The 17,415-nt window shown below is 37.4% G+C and overlaps 1 protein-coding gene across 4 annotated transcripts; it reads left to right on the top strand.

Moving 5' to 3' along the window:
• Positions 1 to 2,105: 2,105 nt before the first annotated feature.
• On the top strand, positions 2,106 to 17,323 carry LOC133869922 (potassium transporter 11-like). Of its 4 annotated transcripts, none has more exons than XM_062307017.1 (9): positions 2,106 to 2,334; positions 3,058 to 3,402; positions 3,959 to 4,184; positions 5,326 to 5,571; positions 6,949 to 6,999; positions 7,119 to 7,379; positions 7,497 to 7,664; positions 8,851 to 9,105; positions 16,200 to 17,323. In XM_062307017.1, exons 2-9 carry the CDS (start codon positions 3,274 to 3,276, stop codon positions 17,240 to 17,242), a joined length of 2,379 nt encoding a protein of 792 aa, XP_062163001.1. In that variant the 5' UTR covers positions 2,106 to 2,334; positions 3,058 to 3,273; the 3' UTR covers positions 17,243 to 17,323. The 4 variants fall into 4 exon arrangements, with proteins under 4 accessions (XP_062163001.1, XP_062162999.1, XP_062163002.1 ...); XM_062307015.1 differs by having other exon boundaries at positions 2,106 to 2,418; XM_062307018.1 differs by lacking the exon at positions 2,106 to 2,334 and adding an exon at positions 2,458 to 2,513.
• The last annotated feature ends 92 nt before the right edge of the window (positions 17,324 to 17,415 follow it).

The following is a 17,415-nucleotide window of genomic DNA, read 5'->3' as shown; positions in this document are numbered from 1 at the left end:
TTTGGTAATTGTCGCCGGAATCCGGCAACGTCCCGTCGCCGTTGCCGGATTCCGGCGAGAAAGTTTGACCGGATCCGACCAAAATGGCTGGATCAATGGCCGGAATCTTTCGGATCCGGCCGGATCAATGGCTGGATCCGTCCAGATCCGGCTGGATCCTGGCCGTTTTGGCCAGATCCGGCTGGATCAATAGCCGGATCCGTCCATATTCGGCCGGATCCTGGCCGTTTTGGCCAGATCCGACCGGATCAATGGCCGGATCCGTCCAGATCCGGCCGGATCCGGCCTGATCAATTGCCGGATCTGGACGGATCCAGCAATATTCCGGCCGGAATCTGGTCTGCCGGTGACGGAATCAGGCGCCGGCAGAATTCCGGCGGCCTGATTTCGGCGCCGGCAGATTTCCGGCGACCGGATGTTGTCGGACTCCGGTGCCAACTGGATCTCGACGACCAACAATTGTTAAATTTTGACGATCGAATATCAAATATGCGTGTAAGGAAGAGTTTTCCGAAAATTAAAGAAGCTTTTACGGTCAAACCGAAAATGATTTTCGTTGACCATTATTTTCGCCCCAACCAAACACCGAAAAATGCCGAAATCATTTTACGCCGAAACAAACAGAGCATTAGCGGAAATTCAAAAACACAAAGTGACAAAACAGTAAAACACAAAAGACCAAAAATCAAAAGAATCAAAACCCTAACTTTTTTATATGCAATTCCTCAAAATTCTTCAAGAGTAATGTTTATCGCATAACTTTTGTACAACTTTAACAACTTTTTTTAAGATCAACCATTTGATATTTATGGTCCACACGTAAGAAAACAGATCTAATAATTGATCATGAAAAAAAATTGCTAAAGTTGTACAACAATCATTTCTCATTCTTCAAATATACGGAAAGATATATAATATATTTATAACTTTTATACAACTTTAACAACTTTATTTTTTATTTTAAAAAAATCAATCATTGAATATGTATGTAGAACCCATGTGTAAATAAACAAATTCAATTATTAGTTTGAAAAAAAGTTATTAAAATTGTAAAAAAATTATGGCAAAAATTATACAACAATAATTTATCTTACGAAAAAAAAACAAATCTATATCTAATTCTCTACTAAAGAAGTAAAGACAAGTGCAAAATCTTTTAATGATTTCACACAAGTCAAAACTTTTTAGATAACGATACCATTAAAACTTAAAAAGAGGATGGGGACCATAATGGCTAAATCCCAGAAAACAAAAAATATTAGTAACGTAAAAGAGCCCTAAGATAAAATTAATTTTTGATCTAAACGATGATTTTAAAAGTTATTTTATTTTTTGATGGACACTTAACATACATATAGAATTATCTGTAAAGAATAATGACTTAAATTTAAAATATGTTTCATGTACATCTTTTTTTTAAATTAACTATTAGATCTGTAAGACCCACACGTACATTTTTTTTTTAAATCACTCTTTGAATCTGTAAGACTTATATGTAGATTCTCATGGATCTTAAAAATTTAATAATTAATTTTTTTTTTTTTAAAAATGTACAATAAATATACAAAAATCATTTTTCGTTAAATTTATGATGGCATTGGAGCACCAACTAACATTCATAGCCTCCTCTACTGCCGCGAAGCAAGGACCCACCATGATAGACTCAAAACTTAAAAGCTCAATTGCCCATGAACAAATGATGAATCTTTTCGCCAAAATATTGGATCTATCATGTATGGACTATGATTAATAATTTTGAATTGTATCAAATATAAAAACATATTTTACATTTAAAAAAAGAAAGGGAAATCTAAACAAAAATAAAAAAGAAAGATTGTTGTATGGCTCCAGAGTGCAGACTCCAGACAGGTGCAGAGTTCAGTTCCACCATATGAGGCAGTAGGCCCCCCAGAGAAGCCATTATTAAGCAACTTATTTCTTATCTTATCTTTTTGTGCTAAATATTATTTAAATCATAATAATGTCAACAGTTAAGTAATGATTATGATAATAATGGTAATAGTTGATGGTAATTAAAAGAAGAAAAGAAAATGGTTTTTTACTATTTGACCAGCTTTTCTTTGCTCAGCACTCGGCAGCGATCCGCCAATCTAAAAAACGTGTCACTCAAAAGAATTACAAGCGAAACCGATTACTTCCACTCTCCCTTTTGGCGGGGGGATTAGTTCGTGTGTTTTCTTTGTTGTTTCATTCCTCCAGGGAAAAAGGGGCTGAGCAAAAAGAGCCGGCACGCAAGAAGACTCTGTTTCAGAGCCTTCGTTTTTGCTCCTGAAACCGACTTGGTATTGGCCGCCTCTGTGTTTTGGTACATGGGTACGTGAGATTTTTGTTGGTCATCCTGTGGTTGAGACTGAGCCTCTTCTCAAGCTGTGACCCCACTTGGGAGTTTTTGACAGAGTACTGAATTCATTGTCTGTTTTCCTTTTTTGTCTAAGTTCTTTGCATGGGAGATGTGCTTGAGCTTTTCTGTCCTCAAACTGGGTTTTTATTGGGTATTCTGTTTAGTTCTGGTATATGTTAGCTTTCTTGACATTGAATTTGATATAACTTACAAAGAAAACTCAAGTCTTTTTGGTTCATTTTCAGCTTATCTTGGCGTAATTAAAGTTTGAATCTTTGGTTTTGGTTCTTTGTCTCTTTTCCGTGTATTCTCTTTGCATGTGAGGTGTGCCTGAGCGGTTCTATCCTCAATTGGGTTTCTGGGCTTTTATTGGCTTTCTTTTCAGTTTTGGTATGTATCAGCTTTCTTGACATTGGATTGAAGTATCAAGCGAAGTCTTTTTGGTTCATTTTCAGCTTGTCGTGGTGGGCTTAATTATAACTTAAATCTTTGGTTCTTGCCTTTTCAACTTCTATTTGGTGTCATTCATCTTAAAAAAAAAAATGAAAAATTTCTATTTGGTGTCAGTTTCTGCGGGTCAATCATGTTTACCGAATTGACGCCAATTTCTAGTAATTGGATTTGAATTGTCTTCTCTTCGGAATGATAAAGTTTTAAATTGGGTTATTAGTTTAATTTTCAGTTTTTCTTTTCAGATTTGTGTTGGTGGTACAGTTCTTTGTTGGATTCGACATGGATTCCAAGTGAAGATCGAAGTTGAGATTTTAGGTTTCAGGCATTTCTGTGATTTCTGATTGGTTTGGTTTGAAGGTTTGAGTTGTGTTCTGGTTCGTGGAGTGAGAGACTGCGGAAAGGGGATATCAGAGAGGGTAGGTGGTGAGAGCTGCAGAATCATTTGAACTGAGTTTCAAATGGCTTCAAGAGTGGAGATTGAAGAAGAGAATGATAGCACCAAAGGTAGTATGTGGGTGTTGGATCAGAAGCTTGATCAGCCTATGGATGAGGAGGCTGGAAGGCTTAGAAATATGTACAGAGAAAAGGTAAGAGCAACTTTCTTTTCAAGATTCTCTCTCATATATAGTATTCACTTGTAAGTTGTTAAAGCAGGACAGCAATTACTCCTTGTTAATAGCATCTTTGCATTGACGGGTGAATTTTTAAATTCCAACTTAGATTTCCAATTAGAAGGCATTGGATTTGTTGAATCTTTTATGCTCGGGTTGATTTTGAGCTATATGCCGAGGATTGCCAGAAATGAATCCATGGACTTAGTGCATGGATGTTGTTACTGGATTTTGGCTTGCATTACTATTGACGATTACTGTAGTAAGCTATATAATTGAAAGTATTGTTAATATGAGATGTGTACCTGCCAGCGTATGTGAAGTGCATGCATGCTGTTGGATTTAGGCTTGCAGTAGTAGTAACTGCCATGTTATTATGCTGTATAATTCAAATAATTGCATAATGTGAGATCTGTACATGCCAAGCCTGTACCAAGTGTCCCCTGGAGCAAATTGATGGATTTTGAGGATATCTTGGTCGTTGGTATTCACATTCATTTTCTTTGCTGATATATTTTTTTTATTCGTGTAGAAATTTTCTGCTGTATTGCTTCTGCGGCTTGCATTCCAGAGTCTTGGAGTGGTTTATGGAGACTTGGGCACTTCCCCATTGTATGTTTTCAAAAATACATTTCCTCATGGACCTGTAGATCCTGAAGATGTGATTGGAGCCCTTTCCTTAATTATATACTCGCTTACTCTTGTTCCACTCCTCAAGTATGTTTTTGTTGTCTGTAGAGCGAACGACAATGGTCAAGGTAACTTGATCTTGACATATTTGTTTTCTGCATTAAAATTTTTATTTGTGCATTTGTAGATTAGATAAAGACAATTCTTAGTACTACATTTTGATCATGTGCTGGACAATCATCTACTTTAGTTTCTAACTCAATAATAGTTAACATATACAGAAAAAATATGGGGTGATGTTATGCCTCCACCTTTTCTTTTCTTTTTTCTTTTTTCCCGGGAAGGGGTGTTGTTCTCCTTTTGTAGCTGATGAAGTAGATTAATAACCATGATTATTGCTTGTTTCCTTTGAGATAATTGGTGGCAAGTTTTATTTTTAGTCACTCCATGTCAATGACTCTGCAAGCATATATTACTTAAACTAGGCAGAAATCTATTGTTAAGATTTATGTTAAACATGCACAATGTATACTGACATATATAAGAACTGTACATGAGAGGCATCAAATCTGATTCTATGCCTGAATTATGAATTTACTTTGTATCTTCTTATTGCCACTTCAAAAGTGAAAGAAATCTTTGTCTTTTAAGGGATTCAATAATATATCGACCGTATAAAACTGAATTTCTGGGTGAAAAGAATTTATTGAAGTCCCTAGCTGTGGGAAAGTAAATACATTGCAAATACAGATACTGGAGAGAACATAAACTTTGTTAAATAGGGTGCTATATTATTGACGCTGCTATTTGACTGACTTTATTGATTTTTTGTTATTGTGTTTCTTTTTCTTATTACCTTTTTACTAAGCTGAAGCAATTTTAGTATGTTTCTTTGAGTTTTTTTTTTCTCTCTCCACAACAGCAGATCACTTCCTGTCTTGTGCAGGAAGATATATAAGCAAACCACGCTGATTAGTTGGTGTCACATTTGTAGGTGTTTTATTCAGAATATAAAAGGTGTTTAACACTTGTACCCTATTTTGTTTAAAAACTGTTAAACGTGATTTTCTATATCCTTTATTTTGTATTCAGTTGTTTTAACTTCATGCCGCATTGTATTAAACATGATTTTCTATAAAAGGTATACGCTGTAGTCGTATACTGCAACACGGGATTGTTTGCATTTTTCACATTGATCAGGCATACTTTTCATTTTTAGGTTGATGCTGCACTATTAAGTTCCCTAAATTTGTCCTCTTTGTGGTGAAGGTGGAACATTTGCACTTTATTCGTTGCTTTGTCGACATGCAAAAATAAAAACTATTCCTAACCAACACCGAACTGATGAGGAGCTAACAACGTATAGTCGTTCTACTTTCCATGAACAATCATTTGCTGCAAAAACTAAGAGGTGGTTGGAGGAATATGCATTTAGGAAAAATGCACTTCTTATTCTTGTCCTTGTTGGCACTTGCATGGTGATTGGGGATGGGATTCTAACTCCAGCTATATCAGGTATACCGTCCTTCATGCTGGAATTGTCTATTTATTTATTTGTTTGTCTGTCTGCCTGGGTAGTCTACCTGACGAAAAAAAGATTTTTTTTTTTTTTTTTTTACATATAACTAGTGGATGTGTGATAAAAACCATTGAATGAGACACTGCAATCAATGAGTGAAATAAGACGAATGAGAGTCATTGTTTCAAACGTTGCCGAAATTGATGGGATAGCAAATGATATCTTGTTTATCACTTAAGGCTATCAAGAAATCAATGGTCCTCTTTATTTCATGAGAATATCACACAATATCTTGATAGGCATAATGTCTGTATCCATCCAATGATACAACTCAAACCAGGGACCCTGCTTGTAAAACGAGGCACCTTAATTTTATTACTACCTTAATGTCGATTCTTTTTACTATTGTTTGTACAAATGTAATAGTTTAAATAATGCATCTACATGCCTATAGGTACACAAAGAAGCTCACTAAGTGAACAGAAATTGTAGTTTATTAATTAAGCCATTTTGTTTTTCTTACTTTCATAAAAAAATTTGTTCAACTTTGATGATTGTGGGAAATGTTTGGTAGATAAAATAACACATATGGTTAAATACAGTTGATTAAATTGAGATCTTATGCCTGATGTAATAACTGAGGCTGCATATGGATCCCAAAGTCCTGTTATTTTCAACTGTATAAATGTGTTGAGAAATCGATGCAAATGTGGAAGACATTAAAGCATTCTTGTGATATATGAATTTATTTAGAGAGTTCTTGACTTTAGTTAATATTAGAGTTGGAAATTTTTTGTCAGACATATTAGATGTACATTCTTGTCTGAAATTCACTCTCTGGCATTCTTTTTCTTTGAACTTCAATTCGAGTTGGTTCTGGGTTTGGTGATCCAGGACAACCAGAACGTTGCATTATGTTAAAATATCTGGCTTTACGAGGAGTGTCGAAATTAATATTTGAAATTTGTCATATGTGAAAGCAAAATCTTTAATACTTGTGGCTTCCCAATATTTCTATGCATTGATTTCTAACATTTTTCAGATTTCACTTTCTTATTAACCATGAGTTGCACCTAATAAATTTTGATCCAGTAAGTAAGATAGAAAGGTTGAGGAAATCAACTGGATGAAATCATCTCCGTCTATTTAAGATTTATGGGGTTATTCAAGCAGTTCAGTATTTGCTAATCCCTGTTTTTAGCTCTTTCCTTGTGCTTTACTCATTTTCAGCATGTCTCAATAACTTATAGTATATATTTACTGTCCATATTAGGAATATTCCTCTATAATTATAATGTCAATATGTTGTTATTTGCTTGAGTATTTTCTTTCTTGAAGGCCGTTTAAGATCCTTAATCCTCTGATCTGTACAGTTCTATCAGCTGTTGGAGGAATCAAGTTTGACAACCCCCATATGAGTAATGGTATTATATCATTCCTGAAACTAAACATTTTCGTATATTTGCTCCTGGGTATCTGAAAATATTTTAATTCTATTAATTTAAATTTCTCTGTTTTTAATGATCACTTTTATGTGGTACAGGTGTGGTTGTACTTGTTGCCGTTGTAATATTAATAGGATTGTTTAGTTTGCAACACTATGGTACAGATAGAGTAGGTTGGCTCTTTGCTCCTATTGTTCTGCTTTGGTTTCTCGTAATTGGAGGAATTGGCATATTCAACATCTGGAAATATGATAGTAGTGTTCTGAAAGCCTTTTCACCTTTTCATATATTCCTGTATTTTAGAAGGAGAGGAAAAGATGGTTGGACTTCCCTTGGAGGTATTATGCTCAGTATAACAGGTAAACTTTCTATTATTTCGGTTACTCCATGTACTGTTTTTAATCCATCAAGGTATATTAAAATCAAAGAATATTTGGTCCTGTTGGATTCTGATCTCTACATATGAATTGTTGCAGGTACAGAGGCACTTTTCGCTGACTTAGCCCATTTTCCTGTTTCGGCTGTACAGATTGCTTTCACCGTAGTCGTCTTTCCTTGCCTTCTTCTAGCCTATTCTGGACAAGCTGCCTTCCTTATGACTAATAAAGATCATGCTGTTGATGCATTTTATCGTACTATTCCAGGTTTGTTCTAATATATAGTCTGTACTGAAAGTAGACCTATGTGATGCAAGAAACAGCAATTAATGATTGCTGAAGGAAAAAAAATAGAATTCACAATTCATTTGTTGAACAGTTCTTGGTACAGTTACTCATTCTGAAATGTGCCCCAGTGCATCTTCTTTCCTACGGTGACTAATTTATGATAGTTAGCCTATATGTGATACTCATAAGGAACTTAATAATAATAAAATAAATAAAAAGCACCATGCCAACAATGTGTAAATTTAGTTGTGAAGGATGCATGTGAAAGTAAATATAAGTTTTAATCAGAGTTGTGATAAATCACATTTAATTTCTTTTTGGTTAAGTAGGAAGAATGTCATCAAGTTCAGGAAAATAAAAACAATATTGAAGATTAATTAATAATGGTTTGATGACATTTATATAGCAAGATTATAGCAATAGTCTTAAATACCAAACGTACCCAAAAGTCATTTTTGCTTGGACAATCTCCTTCCAACTTCATGTGGAAGCATCATAAAGCATTTCAGTCTACAGGTTAAGAAAAATAAATTAAAATAGGAAACAATAAAGGAAAAAGTTAATATATTTATGGAATACAGATCAATGAATCATTCATCATTTTACACTTACATATGTGTGTGGGAGAAATTTTTGGTCTATCCTGAAATCAGAATTTCCATAAGGAAAAGGCTTTTATACAACTTGTATTGGAATTTCACAAGATATTTCTAAGTCTGAATAATATGGCACAAATCATGACGCGCGGACCCGAATATTGAGTAGTGGAATACTTCAGGAATAAATCCTCAAAATCTTTTCCACCTCGTTAATAGTTTGCACACTCTGTTCAATGTTTTGTTGAATCTCTTGACAAATGTCATCCCATTTTTGGCATCATTGAGTGACCAAAGTGTTCTTAGGGCTGAATCTTTATCTGTTGGATCAACTTTAAAGTACTAGACATTTGGATGTGGTGTTCATTTTACCTGTAAAATGTTGAGTTCCTGAAGAGGGGGTTTGTGGCAATACTCTCAAAATGCTCACATTAGCCTTTCTTTTCTCAGATATTTGTATGAGGTGTTTGAACTGTTTAATGTGGCAAGGGTTCCTTGAAAATTTTTATAATCTGAATACAGTGTCTAATAAGGCAAGGGTTTCTCTAATATTTAATCTTATTCTGCAGATAGCATATATTGGCCTGTATTACTTATTGCAACTGCAGCGGCTGTAGTTGCAAGCCAGGCAACTATATCTGCAACCTTTTCAATAATTAAGCAGGCTCTTGCACTTGGCTGTTTTCCAAGAGTCAAAGTTGTACATACATCCAAAACGTTCCTTGGCCAGATATATGTTCCAGATATTAATTGGATCCTTATGATTCTTTGCATTGCTGTGACTGCTGGATTCAAAAATCAAGGCCAAATTGCAAATGCTTATGGTAAGTTCACCTTCTTTTTAATGTTCTGAAGTTTCTTTGATCAATATTCTTCCATTTTGTTCAATATTTTTCTGCTAGGAAATATGTCAATGCGCATCAATGTTTATTCTTAGGTTCTATATATGAAACCCTTCATGAACATATAGATGGTGTGTCTTTTATGCATATGGTTGTGGCTAAGCTGAAGAATTACAACTTTTTCCTGATTCGGTTCCATCTTAGTTTGCAATTCCCCACCTCCCCCCTCCCCTCTTTTTAAGCTGTCAAGATTTACAAAAACTTTTGTATGGCTTTTAAAAATAGTGCAAATTTCCTGTTATTATTCATAGAGTTTGGGTGGGATTTGTGAATCAGATATATATCTGAGGGAAGACCCTTGAGTTGTTCTGTTTTGATTCTCTAATTACAATATATTGTTTATCTATGGAAGTCAACTACTACTGAAAGTAAATAATTTCCATATCCAATTATTTGTAGTGTTTTGCCGTTTATATGAGCCTCATTTGCATGTAGAGGGGGGGGACTCTAGTGGAAGAGCAAAAAGTTAAAAAGGAACCACTCTTGGTTACATAGAGCATGACTGGAGTCCTGATAGATCATTATTGTCTTTTCAATAATACAGTGTGTTGTTTTCAGGGTCTTCAAAGAATACGGTTCTTGACAATAAACACTGTTTTCCAAGTGGTTTTCTAGCTCAAAATTCTACCTTTATATGTAAATATTTTTAATGCATGAGTTTGAAGATGATGACATTATGTCTCAAGTTTCCAACGATCAAACTGGTTCTTTTCATCCTCAACGATCAAACTGGTTTTTGGGTTAAGGTGGCTTCTTAACATCTTGTATCAAGCCCCCTTGGAGTGAAACTCTCCAAGGTGTTAACTCTCAACTCTCACAAATTGAAATCCCAGAAGTGGTATCAAAGTCGATGGTTTATAGCATTGTAATGTCCAAAGCCAATAGGATAAAGGTTTAAGTTAAAAAGTGGTGTCTCAAGATATTGTATCAAGTCCTCACAAAGAGACATCTTTCCAGAATTCTGATGGGTTATGTGGGATTTTTTCTACGTAGAAGCTAAATCTTTTGAGCTTCGATCTGAGTTTTGTGTGGGGGATGGCAGAAGATTAGCAGAGAGGAGTAGAGGTCTCTTCAGAGCAGGAGCAGTGTTCTTGAGTAAGTTGAGTGTAGGATGGTTTAGGACAGGACCTTCCGGGTGGGTTCTAAAGTGCATATTCTGCAACAACGAGGTAATTCTCATGGAAGATTTTTGGAGTTGTCGGAATATGGCATTTGTGATTCTACCGGAGGGAAGAGAAGGTAGCGGATGGGCTAATTGTCTTGCACAATTGAGGAAATTAGAGAAATTCTTTGCTGGGGGCAAAACAGGTGATGGTGGAGACGGAATTGGCGGAGGGAGATTGCCTGGTTTATGTTGGCGCCGAGATCACGTCGAGTGGTTTTTTTGTGGAAGGAAAACTACAGTCGGCCGGAAAATTCGAAGCAGACGCTGATTTCAATTAGAGAGAGGACGCTGCGAGGTGGCTGGGTCTAATCGATTTGGGCCTAGTGAGGGATGAGGCTATGCTTACTACAGGCCCAAGACAAAAAGGTCCAACAAACAATGAAGTGGCTTTGTCGGGAGAGGGAGAGAATAGGGGATTGGGTCATCTGAAGGAGTAGGCCGTAGGCTAAAGGAAAATAAAGTGATGGGCGGGGTGCTGGGCAAGACGGCAGAGCATATCCATTAAGACGACGGAGGTTGATACTGAGCCAGAGGCCACCGATATAGGGTCTGAACCAGAGGGAACAGATGGTGACTCTGGGGGCATGAGGATGGCCAGTTAGGAGTTTTCACTGCCTGGGTTTCAGGATCTATATGCGCAAGGCATGGAGTGGGGGAAACAAAGAATATGGAGAAACAGTTTCCCAGTCTTTGATGGTGAGTGTCAGTTGGTTTCTGATTCGAGTGTTGGTGTAGGTGAGGACAGGGATGAGGGTGATCAGGGGAGTGAGAGTCCGAGGAATGCAGATATCGGGGTGGGATTGTTTGGGTTGGGAGAGATGGATTCACCGTATGTACGCAAGGGGTTATAAGGCTATAAAAATTCTGGTTTTGTTTCGAAATTTGTGGAGTTTGAGGAAGATTCAAGGGGCTATGTGGGTTGTGAGGATGATTTACGGGGTGGGGTTGAGGGGGATGATTATTTAGTAGTGGTGATACGTACAGAAGATGCTAATGAGGGAAGCGAGATGCTGAATATCCAACCATTGGCGGTTTTGGGGGAGCAATTAGGGGATAACTCTGTGTCTACAGTGTGGGTTGTAAAGAGGGTTAAAGGATTTTGTCATGGTGTAGGTCCGTCTTGTGCTGGTTTTGAAGATAAATTGATGGCTTTATTCAATGATATTGAAGCAAATCGTTATTCCAATGGGGTGGGGCATGATAATACTTTGAGTGCAAAATTTGGGAATCGAGGACAACGTGAAGTGAAGAGATTGGAATGTTCGGTAAATTATGATGGGAAAGGAGGTCAATCGTCTAGGCTGGCTAAAAGGGGAGGGTTGGTAAATGTTAATTATGAAGCCTAAGATAATATCTTTGAATGTGCGAGGCATGAATGAGCCCAAGAAAAGAACGAAGATTAGGAGGTTGTTGAGGGAATGGAAGGCTGATATTGTGTGCTTGCAAGAGACTAAAATGGAGGTAATTAGTAGGAGTAATTATCTTTTCCCCCCATCAACTACTGGTCATTGTCAATATGCCACCACAAACTGACACCTCAACCAAAAGAGAGCATTAAACTACCATTTACATACCAAAACCCTCATTCCGTCAGTCAAATTCGTGAAAATACTCAAATACCCTAACTCAAGTTTAAAATTTACATATAATACCTTTAAATTAAACAATTAAAAAATAAATAAAAAGGAAAAGGATAAGGAAAAGAGAGGGGTGGTTGCTGGTGGTCTGCGAGCCACCCCAGATCCAAGCCGGGGTGGCCGCGAGCCACCCCCTCTATTTTTCTTTTTCTTTTTTTATTAAATTATTGTTTGAGGGTATTTCTGTCTTTAAGCAAAATTTAACGTCTAAAAATCGAATATTTCGTCCAATTTAACAAGATTCTCTAACGGAAGGGGGTTTTTGGTATGTAAATGGTAGTTCAATGCTCTTTTCTGGTTGAGATGTCAGTTCGTGGTGACATATTGACAATAACCGGTAGTTGATGGGGGAAAAAACTAATTACCCTTAATTAGTAGGGAGGTGGTTCGTAGTGTTTGGGGGTGGATTCATGAGGATTGGGTGTATTTGGGTTTGAGAGGGGCATTGAGAGGCATGTTGTTAATGTGGGAAGAGAGAGCGGTCGAGAAGATTGAGGAGTGTGTGGGGAGGTATGTGGTAGCATGTGCATTCTGAAGTGTGACGACGAATTTTGATTGGGCATTTGCAGGTGTTTATGGGCGTAATGATGATGGTGGATTTTGCTGATTTTATGAACAGGGTCTCATGGATATTGGTTAGGGGGGAGATGCACGTGGTCCAATTGCCGTGCTTGGTCCAGAATTGATCGGTTCTTGCTCTCTACAGAATAGGAGAAATATTTTCCAAAAGTTTCTCAAAGACGTCTCCCTCGTCTACTTTCAGATCATTATCCATTGTTATTAGATTGTGGAGTAGGGAGACGGGGTAGGGGGTCGTTTAAATTTGAAAATACGTGCTTGCATGCGAAAGGTTTTCAGGAGCAGGTTAAGAGGTGGTGGGGCTCCTACATTTATGAAGGTACGTCAAGTTATGTATTCGCACGAAAGTTAAAAGCATTGAAAGTTGACCTGAAAAAATGGAATAAGGAGGTGTTTGGGAATGTTGGGGTGCAAAAAAATGAAATGGAGAAGGGTCTGAGTGAGCTGGATATGATTGCTGAGGAAAGACCGTTATCTGAAGAAAAAAATATCAAGAGAGAAGAATATTCTAGAAGTTTAGAGATGAGTATTTATCTTGAAGAAGTTAGTTGGAGACAAAAATCAAGGGCATTGTGGTTAAAAGATGGTGATAATAATACGAAGTTCTTCCATCGGTTGGCAAATTCACACAGGAGACATAATTCGATTGAGACACTAGTGGTTGATGGACATCTGACTGATGAGGCAACAGTTATTTAGGATCACATTGCGGATTTCTATAAACAGCTATATTGTGAGCAATATCAATGGAGACTAAGGCCAGATGATTTATCTTTTCTTTCCATTGATGATGGGGAAAGAATATGGATGGAACGAGAGTTCGAGGAAGATAAAGTTTGGGAGGTAGTACAGAATTTCAAAGTCGATAAGGCCCCAGGTCCTGATGGATTTACTATGGCATTTTCCTAAAAGTATTGGGAGGTTTTAAAGGTTGATATTATTGCGATTCTAAAGGAATTTTATAACAGTGGAAAATTCGAGAAAAGTCTAAACGCTACTTTTGTTTCACTTATTCCAAAGAAAGCCGGAGCAGTGGAAATTAAGGATTTTCAACCTATAAGTTTAATAGGTGGAATGTACAAAATCATTTCAAAGGTTCTGGCAAATAGGTTAAAGTCAGTGTTGGGGAAGATTGTTTCTCATTCTCAGAATACATTTATCAAGGGGAGACAAATCATGGACTCTGTATTGGTGGCAAATGAATGTTTGGATAGCCGGCTTCGCTCTAAAACACCGGGTATTATTTGCAAATTGGATTTGGAGAAGGCCTATGATCATGTAAATTGGGAGTTTTTGCTTTATTTATTGGAGAGATGTGGTTTTGGAGAGAGATGGGGAGGTTGGATTGCTCATTGTATTTCAATTGTAGTTTTCTCTATCATTATCAATGGGTCGCCTTTAGGGTTTTTTAGTAGTTCATAAGGTCTACGACAAGGGAATCCTTTGTCTCCTTTATTGTTTGTATTGGGGATGGAAGCTTTAAGTCAGATGCTATCTGCAACGGTGGAAAGTGGGCGACTCTTTGGGTTCTCCATGAACTCGAGAAATCAGAAGGCTATGATTGTGTTTCATTTATTATTTGCAGATCATACCTTGATCTTTTGTGACCCTAATGTTGAACAATTCTGAGATCTTAGATGTTTTGGAGCTGAAAACAACTTGTCTAAATCCGAGATTGTTCCAATAGGTGATGTAGCGGACGTGGAGGAGTTGGCTAGCATTTTGGGGTGCAGTGTGGCTTCGCTTCGTATAAAGTATTTGGGTCTTCCTTTGGGTGCTAAGTATAAGGATTCTAATATTTGGACTAGCATTATTGAGAAGATGGAAAATAGATTGGCGGGGTGGAAGAGATTGTATTTATCAAAGGGTGAGAGGTTAACATTGATTAATAGTACTCTTTCGAATTTGCCAACATATTTTTTGTCCCTCTTTTCTATTCCAGTGGAAGTGGCTAATCATGTGGAAAAAAATTCAGAGGGATTTCCTTTAGGGAGGTATTGGAGATGAGTTTAAATTCCACCTGGTTAATTGGTCTACGATTAGTTCATTGAAGGTCTCGGAGGGGGGGGTTAGGAGTGAGAAATATGATTTAGTTTAATAGAGCTTTGCTGGGTAAGTGGCTATGGTGATTTGCTATGGAAAGGGATGCTCTTTGGAGAAATGTGGTGGATATTAAATATGGAAGTATGAGGGGTGGTTGGTGTTCAAAGGAGTTGGAGTGTGGAAATGTATTAGGAGGGGTTGGGATGCTTTTGCAGCTCATGTGAGATATGAGGTCAAAGACGGTTCTTGAATATTGTTTTGGCATGATGTGTGGTGTGGGGATTTACCTATTTAAAGCTTTTTTTTCCAAAACTATTTACTATTGCGTGTGGTAAGGATACATGGGTGGATGAGAATATGCAGAGACAAAATGGTAACATCTTGTAGAATATTTTGTTTACTTGACCTGTACATGATTGGGAGGTGGAAGTGGTCTCTAGACTTTTTGATATGTATTATCTAAAAGTAAGGTGTGAAGAAGAGGATAAAATTTGTTGGATTCCATCGCGAAGAAAATCATTTGAAGTGAAGTCTTACTATAAGGTATTATCTAGTCCTATACAGTCTTCTTTTCCTTGGAAGAGTATTTGAAAAGTTAAGGTTCCTCCTAGAGTGGCTTTTTTTGTGTGGACGACGACTTTAGGAAAAATTTTAACTTTGGATAATTTACGCAATAGGAATATTATTGTGATGGAGTGGTGCTATATGTGTAAGACTTGTGGAGAGTCCATTGATCATTTGTTCCTGCATTGTATGGTTGCTACAGAATTGTGGAGTACGATATTGCAGCTGTTTGGTGTTGTGTGGGTAATGTCACGATCGGTGAAAGAGATATTAGGGAGTTGGAGGGGGCAAAGGGGCAACCAGTTGTTGGTGTTGATTTGGAGAATGGATCCGTTGTGTTTGATGTGGTGTCTATAAAAGGAACGGAATGCACGTAATTTTAAAAATTGTGAGACTGGTTCGATTAACTTGAAGAAGTTGGTGATACAAACCTTGTTTATGTGGAGAGTGACAATATAGTCTATGTCTGAGTGTTCTTATTCTGATTATTTAGATTTATGTTCTTCTTTCTCTTTGAATTAGGGGTATTATGTATACATTTTGTGTACTTTGTGTTGCACCCTCTGTGCTTTTTTTGAAATATACTTTACTTATCAAAAAAAAAAAAAAAAGCTGGCTCATAGGAGTTTCCTACGAACCGGTTTGTCAGAAATTTCTGTCATTTTAATATATTAGCTCTCAACTCTCACAATCCAAATCCCAACATAATATGTGACAAAAGTTTTATTCTGTCAACCTAACACTATCCTCTTCCTTTACACTCATGGTATGTGTGGGCATTATCATATCAAAAGTTTGCCATTTGTCTGTGTTCTTTTCTGACTATTGAGTAGAAACAGTGTCATGCCAGAATGGTAATTGGCGATTACTTTTTAGCAAACTAGCATGCCATTGTAAGGTCAAATAATTTAGTTCATATTTGTGGCATACATTTAACTACTTTTTGCCTGTGACTTGTGATCACATTTCCAGCTTTTCTTTTTCCTGAATCAAATCTTGCAATCGAGTAATATTTTGTGTTGCAACAGGAACGGCAGTTGTAATAGTCATGTTGGTAACCACATTGCTCATGATTCTAGTCATGTTATTAGTGTGGCGCTGCCACTGGATCCTTGTTCTGATCTTTGCTGTCTTATCACTGGTTGTTGAGTGCACTTACTTTTCTGCTGTACTCTTCAAGATCGATCAAGGGGGGTGGGTTCCCCTTGTAATTGCAGCAGCCTTTCTTCTCATCATGTACGTTTGGCATTATGGTACGGTGAAACGCTACGAGTTCGAAATGCACAGTAAGGTTTCAATGGCATGGATTCTTGGGCTCGGTCCCAGTTTAGGGCTGGTCCGGGTCCCCGGGATTGGACTCGTGTACACTGAGCTAGCAAGTGGGGTTCCTCACATCTTTTCCCACTTCATCACAAATCTGCCTGCCATCCACTCTGTTGTTATGTTTGTCTGTGTGAAATATCTTCCTGTCTACACAGTCCCAGAAGAAGAGAGATTTCTTGTAAAGCGGATTGGACCCAAAAGTTTTCACATGTTCCGATGTGTAGCAAGATATGGCTATAAAGACCTCCACAAGAAAGATGATGATTTTGAGAAGAAGCTGTTCGACGCCCTCTTCTTGTTTGTCCGACTTGAATCCATGATGGAAGGGTGTTCAGACTCTGATGAGTATAGTCTCTATGGCCAGCAAACCCTGCAGTCTAGAGATGGGCTGTTAGATAACAATGGCAACTCAAGTTCTTCCAACGTTGACACTGCTATATCGTCGGTGGACTCGATCGTTCCTGTTAGATCTCCACTGCATGTAAACAGCACCGTATGTTCATCCGGTCAGGGAAGCGGTCAGACCGAGATTGACGAGTTAGAATTTTTGAAGAACTGCAGAGATGCTGGGGTGGTTCATATAATGGGAAATACAGTGGTGAGAGCAAGGAGGGATTCAAAGTTCTACAAGAAGATAGCCATTGATTATATATATGCGTTTCTTAGGAAAATATGCAGGGAGAACAGTGTGATCTTCAATGTACCTCATGAGAGTCTTTTGAACGTTGGGCAGATTTTCTTTGTATAATGCTTTGGTGATGATATATACAGTAAATCTTGTTTATTCATATGAGCGAAACTGTAAAGTACAGGGTCATGTTTGCGTGCTGCTCTGATCGTGTGCTTTTATATATTTATATTAACAACACATACATGAAGCTAATTCGTAAGTGACCAAATACACAAGCAAAAGTTGAAGTA

The sequence above is a fragment of the Alnus glutinosa genome, chromosome 5 (genome assembly GCF_958979055.1).
Source record: "Alnus glutinosa chromosome 5, dhAlnGlut1.1, whole genome shotgun sequence".
Taxonomy (NCBI): Eukaryota; Viridiplantae; Streptophyta; class Magnoliopsida; order Fagales; family Betulaceae; genus Alnus; species Alnus glutinosa.
Note: the sequence above shows the minus strand (reverse complement) of the source record. Positions and strands in the feature narration are given on the sequence as shown.

Bases quoted from the DNA above. Each gene is read 5' to 3' on its own strand.
- LOC133869922 (XM_062307017.1), top strand. From the start codon at position 3,274: ATGGCTTCAAGAGTGGAGATTGAAGAAGAGAATGATAGCACCAAAGGT. The intron at 7,380-7,496 runs GTAAACTTTCTA...GAATTGTTGCAG, and splicing joins TATTATGCTCAGTATAACAG to GTACAGAGGCACTTTTCGCT. The intron at 9,106-16,199 runs GTAAGTTCACCT...GTGTTGCAACAG, and splicing joins CCAAATTGCAAATGCTTATG to GAACGGCAGTTGTAATAGTC.